The sequence below is a fragment of the Haliaeetus albicilla genome, chromosome 17 (genome assembly GCF_947461875.1).
Source record: "Haliaeetus albicilla chromosome 17, bHalAlb1.1, whole genome shotgun sequence".
NCBI classification, from domain to species: Eukaryota; Metazoa; Chordata; class Aves; order Accipitriformes; family Accipitridae; genus Haliaeetus; species Haliaeetus albicilla.
Genome location: NC_091499.1, coordinates 4781274 through 4805107, shown reverse-complemented (window position 1 = coordinate 4805107; position 23834 = coordinate 4781274). Strand labels below are relative to the sequence as shown.

Here is a 23834-nt window from a genome sequence, read left to right as displayed (position 1 = left end):
TGTCATCCATTAAAATTACTTAATCTGCTATCACAAGCGATTCTGATCTGCCCTAGTAAAAGCTACTACTGTTCTTCATTTACAGAAATGAAGTCCTAAGAGCATGAATCCTCATTAGAAACACGTCCACTCAGTAAGAAGAATGAGCTATGCAATCATACCCATTTTAGTATTGTTTGATATGGCATATAAAACATTTTAATCAGCAGCGTGCTGCCGCAGTGACAAAGGCAAATGGGATTCTGGCTGCATCTGCTGGGGCATTACTAGCAGAGGCAGAGATGTGATCATCCTACTTTACTCAGCGTTGTCCAGCTGCACCTGGAGTCTGTGCCCCGTTTTGGTCCCCACAATTCAAGAAAGAGGTGGACAGACTGGAGAGGTTCCGAAGGAGGGCCACGGAGATGGTCAAAGGGCTGGAGAACCTGCCCCGTGAGAAAAGGCTGAAGGAGTCAGGTCTTTTCTCCCTGGAGAAGAGAAGGCTCAGGGGGACCTCGTCCCGCTATGGCAGTACTTAAAGGGCAGCTACAAAGAGGACAGAGGCTCTGCCTTCACAAGGAGCCACACGGAGAAGACAAGGGGCAATGGGTACAAGTTGTGCCAGGAGACGTTTCATCTCAACGTAAGAACGAAATTTTTTACAGTGAGATGAATTACTGGAACAACCTCCCCATGGGTGTAGTAGGGTCCCCATCGTGGGAGGTTTTGAAGATGCTCTTGGACAGGATGCTAGAGAATCTCGTCCAGGCTCCCCTTCCCACGGGATGGCCCAGATGGTCTTCTGAGCTGCCTTCCAGCCTGGGGTATTCTGTGGTTCTATATTGGGTTGAAGTGATCTTTCTTCTAATACTATCTGAAGTAGTCTACTGCAGGTATTAATTAAAGGACAACTCTCCAAATGAAATATGCAGGTCTGCTCTCATTAACACATACCTATCTCATTTGCAGCTCAGTGGATTCCAAGTGCTACTAGCTTATTACACCGCCTTTCAATTTGTTATTTAAAAGATCTTTAAACACTCCCTCCTCTAAAATTATGGGGTTTTAACATACAAATTATAAACTTTGCCCTTTGTGTATCTCACTGAAGAAACACAGCTGTTGAACACCAATTAGAATACTTTCTATTGCATATTACATCCCAAGTTAGCCTAGGCAATCTGAGTTCATTATCATATCATAACACAGTGCTACCAAGATTCTTTTCAAATTATGACTAAAAGGATACAGAAGCCTAGCAATCTCAAAACCACATATTGATTAAATTTTAGTTCTTAATTAGGTTGTTGGTCTGCTAAAGGAAAATAAAGGAGAATCAGCTTTCCATGAAGTCTAAATTGCCTTTTTTTTTTTCTTTTTTTAATAGGCTCATTCTACAGCCATAATCTTCTACTGTGTTAATTAAGATTTGCTTGCCTACGGTACCAGATTACATGGAATGAGATATGGACCACAACACATACATAACCAGTACGAAAATAGTATTTTACAGCTACTCTACATCCAGAGGGAAAATAACATGCATTTTGAATGACAGTGTGAATTCTAAACCAGAGAAGACGTTTATTGTTTTGTTGCAAGATTATTTGTACCTTAAACCCAAACATTAAAAAACAACAAAGCATTTTTCTACAAGTTTTTAGAATAATGACATTTAGAAGACTGATCAGCCTCCTCCAATATCCTGTAAAAATTATGCAGAAATTTAAGAATAACCATTATATTGATATAAATTGAATACTCTTAATATCCACTCACAACTCTTAGAAAATTTTCCTAACACTGATCAACAAAAGGAAATAAAAATAGTTACTGTAATATTTCATTCTTCCAGTTCCATTTTAAGATTCTATCAAATGGAAAAAATACACTTGCAGTAACACTAGATAAATGAAAGACAGATTTTTATGAATATGGCCTTCAACAAGCAAAGAAAAAGCATAAAACCACACCGTATAGCCAGACAGTGCAAATTCAATTATTTGGGTCCAAACCAGTTTATTTACAAGACAAATACACAGTCACCTGCAGTCAGAAAATGAAAAGATATATTAGATAAAAATGAATGATGGTCACAGTCAGTACGCAACGCTGAAATGCCCAATGTTTTAAGTTTTACAAGATACTAGTCAGCTGCAGTCAGACAGTTTAGTGTTCCTTTACCTAATATAGGAATTTTGTGATATAAGGTATTTTACAGATATACAATTCAGATGACCTCAGCATTTTCATTAAAAAGTACACTTGTACCATAAACATTGAAATAACACAATCCACAAGCCCTTTGAAGATCACTTTGATAACTTCCCCTTCCCACAGGAGCTCATTACTCTCCTTAGCAAAACACAAGTATTGATATACCCAGATCCCCATGGCATTTTCCTTTATAGTTTCAAATTCATAGACTCAACCTTATGGTTTTCAAATCCATCTAACTATCAGTAAGCACAGAGAAAATAAAAGTATATCTATTAAAATTTAAAATGACGTTATCTGTGTTTGATTTAAAAACAGGTAATTATGTATTGCTTACCAAGTCCTAAAAGGTCAATAGTGGGTTCCGATGACTTTTTTGGACTTGCTTTAGCTTCTGATTGCTGATCCTCTTTCTTCAGTGGCTTTAAAGGGGAAAAAAAAACCCAAAACACAAGTAACCTTTTTGAAAAAGATACAGTGCTTAAAAAATTCTCATTAAAGATGGTGCTCCAGTATCAGAAGTAAAAGCCCTTTTCTATATTTGTTTACCATAATGAATTTGATTTGTAAGGAAGTAAGCTGCAGTTATGGTCATAAGGGACATGGAACATGACTGTAAAAAATTATCCTTATACCTTCACTGGTATGTAATCAATTTTTAAATAAACCTAAGTTCCAGGATAGGTTAAAAATAAGCTGAAATCTTAAACTGAACCACCATATATCACGCACTAGGCAAAAAGCTCTCTATAATTTGATTTATCGACTAAATTAATCATCCAAACTATACAGTTCTGCAGCATTAAAGAGAAAAATCTTCAAGTTTTTAAAAGCTTGAATTTAAAAGTTAGAAACAGACTAATGACATTATTTAGCCTTCCTGAAAGGAGCATCTGCAGAACATGCAGACTTTGTAGATGCTAAGCACCGATGGGCACAAGCTGCGTTCATGATCTTTTCCTTTGTAAACCTGAAGGCAAATAACAGCATTCTTCTCCTTTGTAAAAGGTAGCTCCTAATCTTTTCTTGCCTAGAGACTTCAAGATGTAAGATGGTATTGACATGAAATTTGATTATGAAAATTATTTCATAAATCTGTTTATAGTTCTTCCCATACCAATATCAGGCTTATCACCTGAATCCATCAAAACATCAAATTTTAAAATGAATACAAACTGGTTTGCAGTAATGACATGACAAATGCATTCTCTTCCATGCATTTAATATGCATTTGCTCCTTACTTATCACAAAAACATGAAGTGGATTGGTTTATCAATGAGTACAACCTTTAACTAGAACAGATTACCCAATAACAGCAGTAGAGCACTGTAAGGCTGGGCACCGGGCTGACGCCAACAGAACCTACTTCGCTCCCACCTTTATCACTCCCATTACATGGCTTTGACAGAGTCACCAAGGCTCCTGAGGTTGCTGAAGTCCTTAAATCTTAGTATTTAGTATTAGGAGAACTTTATAATTCAACACATGGGTATGAAGTTCTCATTTAGGTAATCCTTTACTTTCCTCTCCTGCAAACTGTGGATAACGAGCAACAAGCTTGGTGTTTATAAAGACCAGTGAGGAAACTCAAGAGTATTCAAAGATGGCCCAAGCGAACAGAAGCCTACCATCCTACTGACGCTCCTCTTTCATGAACAAGCCCCCAGTGAAAACCTCCAGAAAAGAGCTGCAATGAACTGAACTCCATTTCTGCAGCTACAGGGAACAGGTAACTTCCCATTCAAACTGATCTCTGCTAATGTCTCAGAGAAATACTTACTTCCTCTTGCCAAAAATCCCTATGTTGACTTTACATACCTTGTTCAAGACCAAAATTGTTTGGAAAACCACCTGCTGGAAAAATATTCCATGGCTTCCCTGATTCTGTATTGCACTACAACTTTCATCTTTGAGTATCTGATCTGAAGAATAGCACACTGATTCCAAATGCTACTCAGTATTGCAGAGAAAAAAGCTTGTATTTGGTATGAGAAAAAAGTATGGTTTTTTGAAGGTAAATTTCTGCATATCAAGAATTTTTTAAAAGTGACCATTCAAAATAAAGTTTTCTACAACTGACCATACCTCAGTAACAGTGCCATAAAACTTAAATTATTATTATGAACATCAATCAGAATTAACAGTGCGTATTTCAGAACAGAATTTATCATAAAAATTTGCACTTTTGGTTCTTCTCCAACTCTGTAAGGAACACCACAGGTCACAGAAGCTGTAAACAGAAGCGTTTCTGACATGTTGCTTGATTTCATGAAACTGACTTTTTTGGTTTTGCTTAAACAGCTTAACAATTCTGAATATAGAACAACAACTTATTTAAACTGAAAAGCAAAACTGTTAGAATTATATTAAATGTGCAAATTTGCATTACTCCAGATTAGATTTATGATAACTACCTAAAAGCACAGGTTTGAAATAAATTAAAGCTTGGCAGAGTTAGTTTAGAATGCAAACTGTTCACAGAAACCAAAACACTTTTGCATACATTAGTAAGAACTAAACAGAGTTACAATAGCACTCTCTCACTTATTACTGCAGGAAACTGATCTCATTACCTAAACTAAAAATTTAAAAATATAGTAGGAATAATCTACTTAAGTCCTCTGCTTTGCCAAATGAACATTTTCAGTAATTATTAAATGCTTATTTCTGTTTCATCACTAAGGCAATGAAGATACAAGGTATAAAAATATGAATTTCTATAAAAACAAGATCCTTTAAGATACCCCTTTCCAATATCATTACTATATTTCTTTATCAGCAGTTTCTTTCCCATTTTGCTTCCTTGCCAGTACATAAACTAATAGGCTTGAAGGTTACTTCATAGTTACTTTAAGAAAGACTGCAAAATTATTTTCAAGCTTGTTAGTACAGCAAATATATCTAGACATTAAGACTGCATTCGTTTCCCTGATGGAGATTTTCTTCTTAAAGCACTATTCAGCTCCTTTACAGCTACACAGTTTTCACCAACATACTAACCTTTGGTCTGAAAAATGAAAAAAGCTATTAGTCACCTAACAATTTACCAATACTTCATCTGTACAACAGTGGTCACACAAAGCAATATTTTATTCAGCAGCTATCTGGAACAAAACCCCTTCCTCTTACCCTTAATTTCACCTGCAATACTATGTGTTCCCCCCATTCTCTCACCATAACAAAACCCAGTTGCTGGAATTTCCTATCCTCCTGTCTAAGATTTCAAACAATTTTGAAATTCGGTATGCCTTTATTTCTGGTTAAGATGTTTCATGCCACATATGAGGGAGGGCTTTTGTGCAAATTCAGAAGATACTGGTTTGGTGTTTAAGGTCTGCCATGATTCAGAGATGGACAAGGACTTCTCTAAAGCCAACTACACTTAGGCATAAATTAAGCAAGGCAGGCACTAATGGGATGAGTTAGAACAAGAAACTTGCATGCATGCAATTATTGTTAATTTAAGAATACCTAAATAACCCCCTTTTACCATGCTGCTTCTTAAGACAGTCTTGTTCTCTCTTTAGCCCCATGAATCTTGGGCTACCTGTCTGTACTGTGGTCCACTTGAAGAAGGTATAATGGAAAAGCAATGCCTGACTAAAGCATTCTATAGCAGAGATCATGCCGTATTTCTGGGTCTGGACCAAAGGACCTCCAGAGGTCCCTTCCAGCCTACATAATTCTGGCATAAACAAGGTGTTGAAACTTTCAGAAAAGAACAAAAAGGGAGGAGACACTGGAGCCACTTGAAAATTTTATTCCAAATCATAAAGAGAAATGTGATGTTTAATTTCTTTTTAGTAGTTTTGCTCCAACAGGACTCGTACATAACTAAGCTTTAAGTAGAGAGTGGCCTTTTGAGATGTTAAAGCTAAATATTGCACACAGTAAACACAGAAGCATGCAACAGGCAAAAACCTCCACAACAAGGCATTGACATTTCTTAAACTTAATGTTTAATTTAGTGTTGTGCTTTATCTAAAAATTACTGCATTTTGCAGAGGTGCAATATAGCATGATAAATGCTTGGGAATCCTGCTGCACTAGGATTCATCTGTTTCTGTTACTAGTCTGCTTGACTCCCACAGCAATTATTTTTAAGTACTGACACCAGTACTAGATAAACTATTCTTTGTCAAGTCCTTTGGAAAAGGCTGCATAAAACCAGGAGACTAAGCAGCATTAAATAAACTAAAAATAGCATTAAAAATCTGCTATGAACAAGCCAAGTAGAAGAGAACTGGTACATGATTTTGTGCATTCATTTTCAAGCAGAGCCTTCAAGGTTACTGGGGCTACTATTTTTTTACAACATTCAAGGTTGGCTTAGCAACATATGTGGTTTTATTAAGTAAAGTACATGGTTATAGCAATTCCTAGATATATTTACTTTGGGTTGTATATTAACAGCTTCTCATTCAAAATCATCTTTACGGTACTAGTACATTCTTCTGAAACACTGTCCGCGCCAACAGCAGAGCATCAGAACACCTGTGATATGCAGCATTACATTGCCATTTTTCACAGTTGTCACTAATGGCCACTAGACTATTCTTCAAGGTTGTTCTCACGTTGGGAGTACCTGTTGAAAGCAAGCAATGTCCTCTGCCTTAAACTATTCTGAGATTACTGAAACCAGTTTATTTGGAAATACCACTGAAAGAAACTGAGGCCAGAACAAGCTTCTAGGGAGTCCTTTCTTTTGCATCCTCCACATGATCAGCTTATTATCTAGCATGACTTGGGATTTTCTGCCTTAAGAAAAACTGAGCCCCTGTTTTGAAAAGAGCTACAATAACCCGTTTAAGTCATCCCTTGTTCAGCAAGTATTAGGTACTTCTGCCAACTTAAGGAGGCAAATAAAGAATTAAACTGGCAACCTCTTACAAATATTTTCACCTGTAAAGAACATCTCTTCTGTAGAGGAGCAGGGACACACTCATTATTCAGATCTAGTACGGGCATCATAAATTTTTGCAATCACATAGATAACCGGTAACTGGGATACAGTAACCCTTTATTGTTTGGGTTTGGTTTTTTTTCCAATGCTGTCCTTTTAACATTTTACTTAATTATATTCTTCTGTCACTTCTGAATGACTTCTGTGATTTAAAGTAATTTCCAGTTGATCAGGTTTTGGTGGAAAGTTACAAAAATTGGTACCAAAGTTTTCAGTTTTATTTTGCTCAAATTCTGACTACATCCTTAAAGATCAAAAGAACATCATTGTAGAAAACTCCCCAATTTACACTGTTTTCCATTCCATCGTGAAAGAGTATCTTTTAATTCAGCAACCTGCATTTAATGTTGCATTACCATTACTGTGCCCCCTCCCTTTATTCTTTTTTTAGATATTTTGTGCAACAATAAAAGTTATCTGAGCCTTAATTTGAAAAATAGGGTAAGAACACTAGTTTAGGCCAGCAAAAAAAAAAAAGAAAAAGAAAAAGGGTTTTTTTGTCCCTACTAGGTCTCAATTTAAAAAACAAAGTTCAGTTTTATACAAACCAATATTACCTTTTATTGAACTCTCACAATGCATTGCTCTCAATATACCACTAGTGACACCATTCATAGTTCAACCCAATTCATGTGAAACACTTTTCTTCAGTTAAATAAAACAAATCAGCAAGTAACAGTGTTAATGACTCTATTGACACATTAAGTTCTATACTTGATTTTACAGGCTTGTTTTTCTCTCTTACATGTTACTCTAAAGCAAATTATCTAGTAAATAAGGACATTTCTTTGACAAGGACGAGAGATTGATATCCACTTTATACCGTATATTTTTGCAAACTAATTGCCTCTATGGGTCCGTTTGGGATGGAGTTAACTTTCTTCACAGCAACATGTATGGTGCTATGTTTTGGATTTGTGGCTAAAACACTGTTGATAACACACCAGTGTTTGGGCTATTGCTGAGCAGTGCTTGCACAGCATCAAGGCTTTTCTTTTTCCCCACTCTGCATCTGCAGCAAGTAAGCTTGGGGTGAGTAAGAAGTTGGGAGGAGACACAGCCAGGACAGCTGACCTGAGCTGACCAAAGGGATATTCCATGCCATATGATGTTGTGCCCTCTAAACTTTGCCCATTCATCACATGGCATATTGATTTAATACTTTTGATAACTGTATAATTTTAGTTTTGCACAACCATATTTCTTGTTTTGCTAATTAAAGCAAGCCAACCTCTAAGCACTTCGTTTAATAAATTCAAGGACTATATATGCACACGCACATACATATACACAGAGCCAGCAATACTTCTCCACTGTTGGTCCATTTTCTTCATAACTACCTTCTCTTCCCTTTCTCTAGCATTCCATAGATTTTGCCAAGCAGATACAAGCAGCACATTAGTCAAGTGAATCAACCTATACATGGAACTTGCCCTACAAACCACAGTGAATTTCCAAGTTGTCTTCCCATTGAAACTTAGTGTACACAAGCCTCAAAGCCCTGAATCTGAGCATCACAGTTTTGCAGCAGACTCATCCAAAGGTAAACTCCCACTCCCTGGAACAGGCAGCTGTGTTTTCTCAGAGACTTAGACAGCAAGTCTGCAGGAGATGGGATTGTGATGAACATTAAGTAACACCTGAAGCGTAAGTGGCATACTGTAGGAAGTCCAGTGTCTCAGTTAGGCATTTCATCAGATTTTGTTCAGCCAGCTATTTTTGGAGATAACCACAGCACAGTGATAACCTCTCAGCACAGTGCCCATACGCATGCTGGCTACTAGGGGTATAAGACAGGTAGGGGAAGACAAGAGGGAATTGGAAAGCTTTACACCAGCTTGCTTGGTTGACAGAACAGACAACATACATGAGGTCTTCTGATACATGTTAGACTTTGAAGGAGAAAAAAATAAGAATATTCCGATCTAGCAGCAACTACATTGCTCTGCAATTAACCCATTCTCTGTTTTTAATTACTATTGTAGCAAAATCGGAAAATAATCCAAGTTTGTGAAATGACTAAGGACACTGCCATCCTTCCAGAACATTTTTTTAACGTGATCACACACTTCAGAGCCTATGGTCAGTCTAAACTCTGCATTTATGGGCTACTCTTCTGCACATCCCTGTTCACCAGATTACTGTCCTCATACAGAGGCAGCTGAGGGCATTTTGCACTGGAATTGACAATGGTGAAACAAATTTGTTTGGTAAAGCCTGGTTCAAAAGTGCCAGCATACAGTGAAAATACTGTGGTTATTTTTCATTGTAAATGAGTGACTTTGGGGAAAAAAGAATAGTGTTAGGTAATTCAAGTTTCCATTTTCTGCTTCTGTCACCTTATGCGAATTATCTTCATATGTACAAACTTTAAGGGTTTAACAGTACTAAAAGACATATGACACCCAATAGAAATGCGCACACCACCACCCCCCCCCCAAATACTTTAAAAACAAGCGGAACTTTTGCTGAATTCACTACTACAAGATATTAGTGTAAATAATTTAACAAGTTTCAACATCAGCATTTAGGATTAATGTTGACTTTATTCTCATTTACATTACCTGAGAGTATTAGAAGGGGTAGCATACATGGTGCAAGACGTTAGCCACATGACTAATAGCTCTGAAGTAGAAAAACTCTTCAGTCAGAGCAGTCATAAGTTAATACTGTAAATATCTCTCCTACTCTGAAGCAAGATATCAGTCACTGTCAAAAATCTGATCCATCAGCTGTCCAGTCCAGTGATCTGCTCCTATTTTCTTTCATACTTTAATATTACACACAAATAATACTTCTCTGTAGATTTTCCTCAATTTTCTACTTCAGTGAAAAATTCATATGAATCTAGAATTCAGTCTGTTTCATACACATCTGACTAGCCATGCATTTCTTATTTCTACACTCTACCTTAACTACAAGAAGCTTTATGAACGCTGAAGATCCATCAAATAATTTAGTGAAAAGCACTTCTAACTTACTTAAAAGCAATTTCCAGTTTACTCACTAGAGCTCATAGACGCTTCTGTGGTTACTGAACAAAAGTATTCCTTTGCTCTTATTAGGTAGGAATTGTATGCCTTGTGCATAAAGTAATCAGATTCCTTCCCTCTTTATTACCTGCTCGCAATAAAACTTGCAAGACAGCATGAACATTTGAGAATTCCCATATGAGAAAATAATGTTAGTAATTTACTATAAGCTTGCAAGAAGTTTGTAGATACAATTTTTCCTGACAGCTCATATACTTCTACTATACAAGTTAGTGTAGTCCGTACCTATTTAAAGCATTACTCACGCAGGTATCCTAGAATTTTTAAAGAACATTTTTACAGTTTTCATATCTGACGTAAATAGGTAAAAACTAATGCTTTCATAATATTGAATTTAAATCACATTAAAAATGAAGCGTGTTATTCTGTTACAGGTATCTCCTATAAGATACCAGCATTTTCTTTTCAGACTTGCAACTAAATATGAAGAAACTCAGATATCAGACTAACTCTGCAAAACTTAGGATAATTCTAGCCAGTGATGAACTTCTATTTTGCCTAACTAGCAAAAGCCAGAAAACAAGTATACTCTATTGAATCACAAGATGTACTACAGTGGTAGCATTATGAAGTTGTACAGACTGCAGCAACTCTGCAAGCAAACTCTGATGCATTTCTAATCAAGAGAAAAAACTGCATGTCAACCAAGGAAAAAAGCTGCACTCTTATTTATAAAACTAGAATTACCTCAAACAAACACCTAACCCAAGGGGAAAATGTAAGTTTATTATTCAAGAGTCCATTGTGATTATTCTAATGAATCACTCTCAGACACTGAACTACTCACACTGATGTGGGTAAGCTAATTTAAGCCATTTATACCAAGCAAATCAACAAAACCAAATTGCCTTTTTTTGTTGTTGTTGTTAAATAGGATTCTGTACACATGAAGGTCATTCAGTTGAAACACACTCCCAAAGGAAAGCATTTTTAAGTGGTCCTTGATCTACAACTCCACTTTAAAAACCTGGGTGTATGGTTTTCATTCGATTTTCACAGTTAGGGCAAGGTTCTTCTACAAGATTATGTAAAATGTGTTATATCTTTAGTCATTTGAACTAAAATCTTCATAGTAGAACTAACAGACAGCTGCACCATAATCTTATCCATTAATACAATTTTATCTGGGTCTAGGCTAATATGCTAATAATTTCTACGGAAAGTGGATTAAGACTATTCCTTTGTTATTACTTATTGACCACCCAGTACTATCATTTTAACTGAATTTAAAATATTAGCTCAGATGTCATTTACTTTAGTCAATGTATTCCAAGAAGGCTTAAAACCTTTCATGTCTCATACTTAGCTGAATCAGTTTAGCTCCTTTCTAATGCATCAGACATTCTCAGGGGCCCTTTTACCTTGCTCAAAACAAGTTATGCAACTACAGAAGCATAATTTCCTAAAATGAAGTTGTCTTTCTTTTTATACTTAGTGCTAAGACTATGGCAAAATATCAAAGTTTAAATCTTTCCCTTTAAATTCTTGTATTTCATGTATTAAACCTATACTATAACAACCATATTTGAAATACTAGTTGTATGCATTCATTTTCAAACATATTATGTTCTTAAAGCCGACGAGTTCAGAATATGGTCTGAAAAAAGAGGGCAAGCTCTTTCTCCTAAGTTTGGAACTTGAAGAAAAATGTCAAAAGACTGCAAGATGATTGCTAGGTAACAGTCACAACAAGAAGTAGGAACCTGAAGCCGAGCTAGAGATGGCAAGACTGCAGAGAAGGATAGGCACGCAGTCTGAGTGAAGAGGTATCATAGTTTTCTAGGGATTCTGGGGGCAAGGATTTGAGCAGAGTTTGCCGCATCTCTAAATCTTTGAAATGATTGTGTTTGACCCCAGAAGCCAGGACCTGTTTACAAGGACACAGAAAACAGAGGGAAAAGCTGTTTATCAACCCTTTTCCTATTTTGTATTATCTTGCCATGGAATTTGATTTAGATAAAACACAAGCATTCTACTTTTAATCCAATAAAACCTGTTTCTTTTACTCTTTTAGAATAAATCATTATGAAGTAGAAAAGCTAGACAGATCCATCTTAAAGCTGCAGCTGATCGAGTGTCCCATTACAATATCCATCAATTGGATTAGGGCCAGAGTGTTTTAACGCATCTCGGTTTGCAAGCTGTGAAATGCAATAAACATGGGGTTTTATTTTTATAAGTTGTTTTAAATACATCTTCAGTTTTAGAACCACATATTATGGTTACATGACCTCAGCTTACATATTTCTACTCCATTTCTATTGACCTCATTAGCCTGGGGAAGATTACAATAATGCAGCTGTATTAGTTCCAGTTCCTCATTAAATTGTTTTCTTTTGTAACTTTTCTTCTAAAAAACCATTTGAGTCATACATAATACAACATCAGCGTACCCAATCAGAACTAAGGGGTATGTATTTGTAATTCCTTCTTCATACATCTCCAGACAAGAATGAGCTGTTTCAGGCATGGCAACTGACTGAGCTCGTAGTGGAAAAAAACCCTCAATACAAGCATAGCTTTCCATCCCTATTCATGAAGGTATGCTTTGCAATCTTTTCCTTAACTATAACAAAAGTGCTTTTTGGTGAAAAATGCTTTTTGAATGAAACTTAATGTCATCCAATATCAAGACCCTACACCCTTAGCCAGTCACCAGCTCAGACCCTGGATCTCTCTAGATGCTGATATCCTGATATCACTGGCTAGTCCAGCATGAAATTTGGTAGCTGTTACACACGTGTGTGAGCACAATACGGGTGTCTCCAGTAGGTGGGCTTAGACACGCTACCTTTGCAATAGTTGGCTTCTAGGTGCTGGTCTCTGCAGCTGCAGAGCTCGTCTGGTAGTCCAGCTGGAAGTTTGCTGGTGTTCGCACACAGACGCAGCGGAGACAACGCACTCACAACATGGTTGCAAACAGAATTTGGCAAGAATATAGGGTAGCCTGCAGTGATCAAGTGCAGGGCTCAGACTAGCATACTGCCCAGCAACCTGCACATACGTGACCGCCCCTTTTTATCCCCTTCCCCACTGCTTCTTCATGCTTGTTCCACCCCAATCCACCTCGATTCCTCCGTTTCCCTGCCTTTGGTCTGTCACCTGAACATCCCATACTGCCCTTCACACAATATTCTCTGCCCTGTCCCTGAATTATTTTCATTCTGCATCCCATAATAAGTCCCATAGCCTAGTATGCAATCACCCCTTACTTGCCTGGGGTTCCTGGGAGAGAATCTCTTTCCTTGACCCACCTCACCACTCTCCTTTGACGGACCTAGGAGAAGCAGACCACTGTGCTCTGTGTTTACTCACTAGGTTACTCTGGTTCTCCACCCCATTGCCATTCCTCTGATTCTTGCAGTCTTTATGTTTTAGTCACATAGTCCTACAGCATCACACTTAATATTGTTTCATATAAGCTGCCTCTGAATTAGGGCTTTATTTTAATTAATAAATAATTTAATTAGTACAGATTTAGACTGGAAGACACTGAAAGTTGCATGACAGTGTTTGGAAGCTTGTTGAAACCTCTTATGGCTTTTTTTTTTTTTTTTAAACAATTTAAAGCTTAAGCTAATGTTGGAGCTTTTAATATTGTCAGTGGCATCTAAAATTATTTTTTATGGAAAAGAGAGTTACTATCTTTACTGTTAAGTAAGATTTGCACATCTGACAGTGCCTCCCACTACCCCATTGCCCTATCTCGATGGTCACACACTGGAGTGAGATCTCTGCCCTGAGGAGTTTAAGCATGTTCTAGCTTAAGCACAGTAAAATGAAACAGAACACACAAAGACACTTGATTGCTTTGCTCATGCTCCAATACTTGCATTATTTTAGGAAAACAAAGGAAGCCTATTATTCAAAACAAGATAAGATTATTATTTTGAGTGACATTATTTAAATTAAATGTCTTTTTCCTGTTATCAACTTCATCTCATCCAACCCTTACACTTCTTTACATTCAGTTCTATGTTATCAGTACCACTTCTGTAAAAATGTCATGCTTTTTGTTCTTGCACATTTGATTGATTGTACACAATCTCCTAACTAGTACTATAATTTTTATAAAACTTTTTAGATGAGACTGTATATTTGCACTTTCAGTCATGCATGCTGTGGTTTCAGATGTCTCAGAATGAGTACATCTTGGTCATATAGATGTTTTTATCTAAAGATAGCATCCATCCATGAATAAGGCCGATTTAGTTCACACTTATTTAAATGTGCCCACTTTTTTTTTGTCCAATATACACATAAGTATATGTAGATGTTGCCTTCCCAATTGTCTCAAAGTCGCCAGGAAAAAGGGTGAAGCTTATCACAAGCATGCAGGAGAAACCTGAAAATGCCATCCGTTAATACATATTATCAACTGAAAACCCAGGGAAGCTTCAGGTTTTGACCCTGCATGGAGCAAAAATATAACTGAGGATCAATTAAAACTAAGCACAAACAATACCTTTTTGTTAAAAATAGCTTGGCAAGTTAAACAAAGGCCAATTTAACCAAAGCAGCCCAAACCCAAGCTTGTTCTCATAGTTTTAAGATTCCATTTCTATAGAATTAAAAAAAAAAAAACAAACACCAAACCAAACACAGCCCAACATTAAAATACTGTTCTGCTGCAAACCAGAATTGAGAGGATCAAGCTGATGCAGAGAACACGCACCGGGCTGAGGAAAAAACACGTGATACCCTTCCCGTAGGTTGACTCCTTTTCCAACACTAAAAAGACAAATACCCTTCTTCCCATCTGACAGAAAAAGGGTTTTCTTTCAATTGCTTCTACCTGCAATATCTATTTCTTAATTTCTTTGTCTACGACTCCCAATACGTAATAAGAGCCATGACAGATTAATTCCATTAAGTAAGACTATTTTTCAAGGCAGTCCTCAAACATAAGGAGTCCTTTGTTGCCTGCAAAAGGAATGAATCGCACAGTTTCGGGAAGAATCTAATTTGATTTGCCTTTCTTCAGATTAGCATTAGAAGCAACCAGAGAACCCAAAATAATCTGATCTTTTCCGTAAGGCTGAAAAGGTATGATTAGAAATGTAAAACCAGGCTGGGACAGGTCCATAAAAAGCGAACTGAGAGAACAAGAAGCCATAGAACCCTTCACCCTCTGTGGGGGTAGGACACAGGGAAACAGGTTGTCCTACATCTTACCACATACTCCTAAATCCTGAGCATTAACTCATATCTACTTAGTCTGAATTTGTGAAAACAAGGACTGAGAGTATAACACTGTATTCAACCAGAGGGCAAAACAGGTTTCTATTTTTCTGTTCCTGTGATAAACACTTGATTGCTTACATATTATAATTTAAATTTATATTACATTTTATATAAAAAATAAAGAAAAAATTTAAAAATGAAATCACTCAGAAAGGCAAATAATGTTCAGAAGTCTAGGGAAGCATATCAACAACTATTCAAATGATATATAACCAATATGATATCAAAAATAAAGAAAACATTTCAAATGTTTATAATGCAATTCTGTATTTAAATTATCAATCAGGTCAATATTTGTGAGTCAACGTACTCCTACAACTTAAAAGTAAACACCTAAATATATCACTTCCACCAAACTGGTGTTTAAGAGGACACCAAAAACGTTGCAGGCTTTCATTCTTCCACGCATTCTCCCAATGCTACTCAGTTTTAAAGAAGCGAAGAACACTAGAGCACTATTTGCTCCAGCTCATTTCTCCTTGTACAAAATGGTTAGGAAGATAATTTGGAGTACTTTGGGTAAGTAAAAAACATCCCCAGAGAACTAATTGGGACTAATAGCTCCTCTTGTCTCACTTGCCCAGACAGGTTGATTTTTGTGGGAGTTTTAGCTGTCTTCGGGGCAAAACAAACACACACCCTAATAGGCTACATTAAGTTCTTCCTATTTGGTTAAATGAGTATTTGGACACATTGTTTTTCCTATATGAAGGGAGAAAGCTGCTAATATGATTTGCCCTCACCTGTATTTGGGGGGTTCTCTAGCACTTTTTAAATGCAAACAACTTACACCAGTACCTCCGTAATGCAGGCTATCTGGTGCTGGTTGGTACCAGGTGAGTGAGAGGCAGCAGTTCACTTTTATTGCTGAGTTTAAGCTGGCAATTCAGTCTCCAGTTTGGGGGAAAACAGCAGCATTTGATATACTACCACTGAAAGATAACCTCTAACTGACCCATTCTTGTCACTTAAATCAACTCTACACAGAAAAAAGAGCCAATTTCAAACTCAAAATGCAATCTAATAAAACAAACTAAACTTACGGTGTCAAATAGTACTTCAGTTAATCAAGTTGAACTGCTGCGATCCTTCAGAAACATTCATCATCATGATATGTTCAGCAGAATGAAAAAAGTCTTAACTTTGAATGTCAATATTAGTTTGCAAAAGCACAAGTAGTTCGTGAAGAAAAAATAGTTTGTTCTTTACATCCTAACCATTTAACTTTACTGTCCCAATACAACACAATCTGTCTTAAAAGGGCTTACTTTCAATAAATTAGATGCAGTTTCACAATAACTACGGCCCTCAATATGCAGTATTTTACAGTGAAACCATCACAATGCTTTCATGAAAGTTTTCAACTGATGCAAAACCTCTAAAATAAACACCACAGAAAGCTACACAGTGCTAAATCCAAGCACTGTCAAAGCATTCAGTGCCATAGACTTAGCTGAACTTTATCATTTTGGATATCAGGAATACTTGTCAAGTTTTCCAGGGACAGTTTTCCAAAACACTTCTGGCTTAATTCTGGATTGCTAGCACTGAAGCACATCAAGATTTTCTTTATTTAAAAATTAAAACTATATAAAAAAGTTGAATCCTACAAAAATCTGAAAATTTTAGGCATATGAATTCTCTCCCCCTTTTCTTTTGGAGTGTGCCAAAGCCTCAATAGGTCTTACCTAGTTCTGCCTTTTTTAATCTGAATTTGTACTGCAGATGGACATAAAAAAAGGTATGTTTGGGGGAAAAAAAAAAACCAACAAAAAAACAACCCAAACCAGAATTGTCCTAGTTGCTCTGAAATTCAAGAAGTCTCATTCATACAACTCAATCCAAGTTCTCTGTTCTAAATCAAATATTGTGCAATGGAGGTACTTTACTAAATGAAGTACTTAACGCAACCCACTTTTATTAGCAGTTTTGCCAAATGCATGAAGAGTCTGCTGTCCATTCCGTAAAGAGCATACCATTTGATCGCCTGCACACACAGTCTTCCTCACTCCATCCTTTGCAGCTCTAACAGCCTCGTTTATCCTTGGGGCACCCAAACTCCACAGCTCACGTGCCGGCCACGTCCCTTCTAGTCCTGATCCTCCAGCCCAGGTAACAGGACTGCACCCCATCTCCTTCCCTTCTATGCTTTCTTTCAGGGGAAAAAACAGGTACAAGGTGGATGGAGCGCACACAGACCCTGCTCCAACATGCTGCATGAAGCAGGAGCACGGAGCTGACCTAAAGTGCTCCTCTGTGCTACGAGCAGAAACTACCTAAAATGGCTGCACAGTTTAAATTTTAATTCAGAAAACTACTATGAGGCTTCAGTAACTCCCTCACACACCAGCAGAATAAGTAGGCTACATACTCTTTTTAAAGACACCAAATGACTGTAAATTGAGCACATTCAATTACCAAAGGATGAACAAAAATCCTACTCAGTAGACATACTAGAAATGGAGTTCAGTGTTTTACTCTGTTCCCAAATGGAGAACTTGTTCAGCCAGCTTAGGCAGAAAAGAAAGAAAAAACCAGAAAATCATGGCTGATTTGGGAAATTTCACCAACTTCAGCTCTGCAAAGGAGAAATTAATAAGAAGGAAAAGCTTGTCAGCAGCTGATGAAAGGGTGGGCAGGATGATGAAGTATAAAAAACAGCTATTAAAAGCCTAGCTGGTTCTTCTCACCTACAAATTAAAAATTTTTATGTGTTACCATCAACAAAACAGGTAAGACTGGTGGTCAAACTACCAACCTTCTTCCCTCCCCACTACTGAAATGGGCTTTTAAAGTATCTGATTTATTTTTTTAGCCAATTTAGATACTCTTAGTCTTAACTGGGTATACAGAACATCTAAAAATTGCTTTCATTGCATGACAGTCTGCCTTGTGCTATTATTCTTGCTGTTGGCTCATAAGAATGATTAAGAAGCATGCAATCAGCTCAGTTTGATTATTTATTCTTGCAATTCAACAAATTTTATATTGCTAAAATTGGCATTTCTGTTGCTTGCAAACAAGCTGGGCTTTGACTGGACATCTTAGCTCCAAGTACCTGGCCCCAGTTTCCATGTCATGAAGAACTGTATAATAACTGTTCCAGCACTTTTCTTGCAATTTGTGGGTTTTTTTCCTCCAAAGTAACTGTAAGGATAAGGTTATTTTAAGCATGAGCACTAAGGAAACTTGAGGTCTGGAACTGTAGAAATGGCACAGGGAGAGGGGGAGGAAGGACCCTGGGTAGGTTATCCAAGTTTCTCAACTTTCTTCAATTAGACTGAAAAAAACATAAGAGCTGCCAGTAGTTTTGCCATGTCACTTATTTTATTAAAGAGTACTGCAGATCTGATGTGGTACATCACACTGTTGGCTGCTTCCAATAAAACACTAATCACTGGACTAGACTCAGTCTGTAGCTGACATAGTAAAATCTTGTTATATTAAAAATTACCCAGTAATTTTGTCACAGAAAGCAGAACAGCCCAGAAAAACAGAGTTAAACAAGTATCCTTGCTACTCACTGTTCTGCAGTAGACCTCTCTGATCTTGAGGAAATTCTACTCTACATCTGAAATCACTGTCTCCAACTCGAACATTCATAAAAAGTGTTTCCCATGAAACCCGCTTTAAGGACATGATGATTCTTACTGAAAAGCAATTTCAGTAAGAAAGCCCACTATTGTTAAATCAGTTAAAAGGTGATTTTCTGTTCTTTTTACTTATAAAAGCATGCTAATCAACAAAGTATCTTTTATGCCATAATTACCTGACACATTAATGCAATATTGGAATAACACAGTTTACTAAATCAATGCTACAAGCTTTCAGCAATATTAGAAAATGCAACAGAAATCATGCTAGACATTCAGCTTGTTAAAGGCTAAAGATCAGTTAGTCACCAGAGAAAGGCTCTTACACAGATGTAGGAACAGATTAGTCAGTTCTGCGAAGCAGAGATCAGAACATGAGAACTGAATGTGAACATTTTAATTTTTTAGGATGCTTGTTCTTGTTTTAAGAGTTAAGAAACTTAAACTCAATATAAGATATAAAAATGACAACACTAGAAACCTACGACTTGTAGGAGTACATGACACTTGTAAAGAGATCTGAAGTTCTCTATAGCTTCATTTTCAACTTTTTACTAATTTAAAGCCTGTCATTTTTTTCCATCTTTACTGACTCCATCTACTCTACAGGATGGCTAAAACACTGCTTGAATTACCTTAATCAAGAGAAGTCCCAAAATTGTAGCGGAACTGCCAGTAGCTTGGTCATGTATTTTTAATTCATTAGCTTCCCAAGCCTGGCATGTCTAGACTGGAGATATACCATGCCTGCAATAAAGGCAACCAGTGACTTCACATATGAAGTCTCCAAAGAATTCTCATATTCTGTTTCCTTCTCCAGAAAGCTGAGAACAGGGATAAAGAGCCATCTACTGCTTGATGTAGTTGCTTAAACCATGATACTACGGTCAAGATGCCAGCATTCCCCTACTGATTCAACATACAATATTTAAAATATCCTACAGACAGTCTCTAACCGGATGTTAAGTATATCATTATTAGTCAAACTAGGAAGAATACTAATGTTTATCAGCTCCCTGAAGCAGAATCACACCACAAAAGCAGCAATGTTTTATTACATACATAAAAATAAAATCTTTTGGTCCTCTATCTCACCAGCACTTTGCAATGAAAATGCAAGCATTTGATATAGTTCTCTTTCCTTTGGATTCTAGAAAGTGACTGTGATTTAAAAATATGTAAAGTTTACAGGCTGTGTCTAAAAATAGTTCATTTTGAATGATCTTTAAAAGCCTTGAAAAGCCTGAGCTTAAAGAATCTCTTAAATTAAAAAGATGACACATAGATGAGTTCCATTTGAGCAATCAGTGCTGACACATTAATAATGAAATAAAATATGCTGCAGTATTTCAAACGTTTTGCAGCTGTTACAACAGCACTATTATTTAATGCAGATATATTTACCAAATTCCACATTTTGTAGTACAAGCATTTAAAATCAAAATACTTCTTTTTACTTGCTTAATCATTAACTGGTAATCTAATGACATTTCAAATGTAAATCTAATCAGTGGCATTTGAATTGGTTTTTATTTCAAGTATTAGGGTAGTCCCTCAGCTGTAACTATGAACTGTCATCTTTTCTCATCACCTAACCAAGTATTCCCAGCCATGTGACAAGGTTCAGGCATCCTTGCAAAGGGAAACCCTCTCTCCCCCAGACCAAAACTAGACCTTTGGGTTTTAGAAAGTTAAGACTTCCAAACCACAGGAATGTTTTTAGCCTTTATAACTAAAGTACATTGTTCTAAGGACCAGAATAAAACATTTGACTGGATGCCCTTGTAAAACTTCAATAATCAACAATTTTAATATTTTTATTGTCATCCATACATATGCTTTAACCTCCTACCATATGAATAAGGATATCCTTTTCCAGTAGCTCAGTGAAGCTACGCAAATTGTCATAACAAAGTTTGCTTCTGCGCTAACTTATTCCAAAACTGCTTTCCAATTTCAGAAGACAGACATTTGGTTTGGGGAGGGGCTTTTTTTCCCTCCATGTGTGCACATATATTTGTATCTTGTTTTATTATGCAAAATAAACAACTTCTATTTGAAAACTGAACTAGAAATACATCTGCAATCATAATGTATGAGTACACAACATTTTTCATAATTGTAACACAGCACTATTGGGGAATAAACTGACAGATGGAGACTCCAATGCGTTCTGTGGACTACACTGCAGATCAGAACATACTAATGGATTCACTTCATCTGAGAGAGGACATCTGTCTTAGAAGGAATTATTGCATTTAATACTCAAATTACCCATTCAATTTTTGTTTAATATTAACTCTATACAGAAGTGTACATGATTTAATTGTACCTATGTTGCTAAGGCTGCTCATTATGCTTTAATATTGCTGCATAAGGAAGCACCTTAACTGGTTTGTCTGTCATGTTCTGTGACATAATCTGGTTGAATATTTCCAAGTTAGCTAGACTAGAGTTATTAGTTCAATTCTATAAATTATACACTTAGGTTTAAAATGGGTTCATTTATGAAAGACAGTATTAAGTGACCATACAGCACTCAATAAAGTTGAAAATTTTCTGTGTGAGAATAGCAATGGTACACCTTAAACCCCTTAATTATCTGAGCTTAAATCTTAACAAATCTTAACTTACTTTCCTCTTCCCCCCAACACATTCCTCATCATACGGTCAACCAACCTCTGTATGCAAGCAACAGCACAAGTAAACCATTCATGTGGATTATCCGGATTACTATTCGTACATACACACACGTGTATATATATACACACATAGACAAACACACACTTTTTTTTGTTTTTTCAAATCTTTGTGCATATAAATACCATAATTTTTAAATAACTGGAAAAAATAAACTGTTCTTACCTTTTCAACTGCTAATTGTTTTGATGGTTTTTCTGATTCTCTCTCTCTCTTTTTCTCTTCTTTCTTTTTTTCTTTTTCCTTCTGAAAAAAAAAAAAAAGGCATTTTGCTAGTACTCAATAACAATGCATTTGCAAATATATTGAATGTCCACAGTCATATAGAATATAAACAGAGATCTTCAGTTACTCCCTTTCAATTCAGAGTTTATGCTTCTATCTGCTCTGCTTCCAGAAGTGACTCATTTTGCTCAAATAGTACTACAAAAAATATTGCAACTCTGAGAATTCAAGAAATTCACTATTTCACCTGCTCATCTGCATTTCCTCTTATAAGCAGAAGAAAAAAAGAACCGGTGTTGCTTGTCCTAAGTTAAGCAGATCTGAAAAGAAAAAAACATCTACAAGTACTCCATTAACTCTGATAACCACTGTTGTTAGGACACATGTCAGTCTCTTTGACCAAAGAACTATAGTAAGGTCATTTGCATGCAGCTTTCTGCAGAGAGTTACTAATTTTTAAAAGCTAATCTAGTAGTCTTAAAAAAAAAAATACTGAATGTAAAAAGTTGACTTGGGCCATATGACAGACCCACTGAGTCATAAGACATTAAGTTGCTCCAGAAAGAGAAAACATAAGAGATCCATTAACTCTGAATGCATTATAATGACACTACAGAAGTTTTTTCATTCTAGTTTTGAATGAATAAATGGGGCAATATTTCAGACCCAGTCTCACTGAAGAAAAGCATAAAATATTCCTTAAGGCATCATAACATACAGAAGATACAGACTTTTTAGGCCAGCAATTGCTTTGACAAAGTGTTAATAGTGATTTTTAGATGCAGTAATCTGTCTGCATTTATCTTGTACAACTACAGTATAGTACTAGTGAGTATACTTGAACATTAAATGGATGGAACAAGAGTTTCCCATCTGTAAAAAAGGAATGAGACAGTAGCTCCTAAATGTTCTTTCAGTCATTAGACTTGGATCCCTTTGTTCAAAGCTTCGAAACAGCTTTGTTCCACAAGACACTATTAGCAAGTTTCCCAATATTAGGAGGAAGGTTGAGAGGTTAGACTGAGAGGTTAGATAACTGTCCATGCAGCTCCAGTATTAAAAATAAAACAGCTTACTAGGCTATAGGTTTCTGTCAATAAGGATTGGTTTGGTTTTTTCTTTTTAATATCCAATATATGTGATTTTTAAATCTGTGTAACATGACATTTGGTTAAAATAGTTCTAATACTAAGATGAAGGGGTTTTTTTCTCATTTTTTTTTGGGGGGGGTGGCGGGGGGGAAGGGGACGGGGACTGGGCATGGGGGGACCCAAGTAACACATTCTTCACAACCTTAAATCAATTTTCAAAACTTTCACCATATTTACCAGATGGATTGGGGTTACTCAATTGAGGTTACTCAAGTCCCAGCTAACACCTGTGAATTATTTAATCAGGCATTCACCTGAACACTCAGGTCCTGGAAAGTGAGACTATCACACCAAGCACCTGCCTAAATGTGGGTGCCACACAAGCAACAGAAAACAACAACCACATTCATTGCAACTGCAGTAAAGGGGAATTTGGAATGTCTGTTTTGAAGAAAAGAAACAGAGACCAACTTAGATTTTAGTGAACATTAAGAACACAAAAATAAGCCTAGTAGTCCAAACCAGAGGTCCAGCCAACACTGTATCTCACCTGTGGCAATGCCAGGTGTTCCAGAAAAAGTTTGTATGACTGGGACAAGTATAGAGCAGTGTTTTATTTTGAGGCCATCGTAATAACCTGAGACTTGCAAGCTTACTGAACTAAGACTACAAATGCATAGTCGTGCCTTTCAAGTGAAGCTCAGCCTTTCTTCCATTACTGTGTCACAGCTCGTAGTACCAGCCTACATTCTAAAGACTCCCAAAATC

At 36.6% G+C, this 23834-nt stretch overlaps 1 protein-coding gene across 2 annotated transcripts in view; it reads right to left on the bottom strand.

The window, feature by feature from the left end:
• The window catches only part of SMAP1 (small ArfGAP 1), an 88718-nt gene that overhangs the window by 18109 nt on the left and 46775 nt on the right, over positions 1-23834 (bottom strand). For both annotated transcript variants that reach the window (XM_069804605.1, XM_069804606.1), the window contains 2 exons: positions 21916-21996; positions 2534-2618 (listed from right to left, as the gene is read on the bottom strand). In XM_069804605.1, the coding sequence (XP_069660706.1) occupies positions 2534-2618; positions 21916-21996 (166 nt within the window). The remainder of the gene's footprint in view (positions 1-2533; positions 2619-21915; positions 21997-23834) is intronic.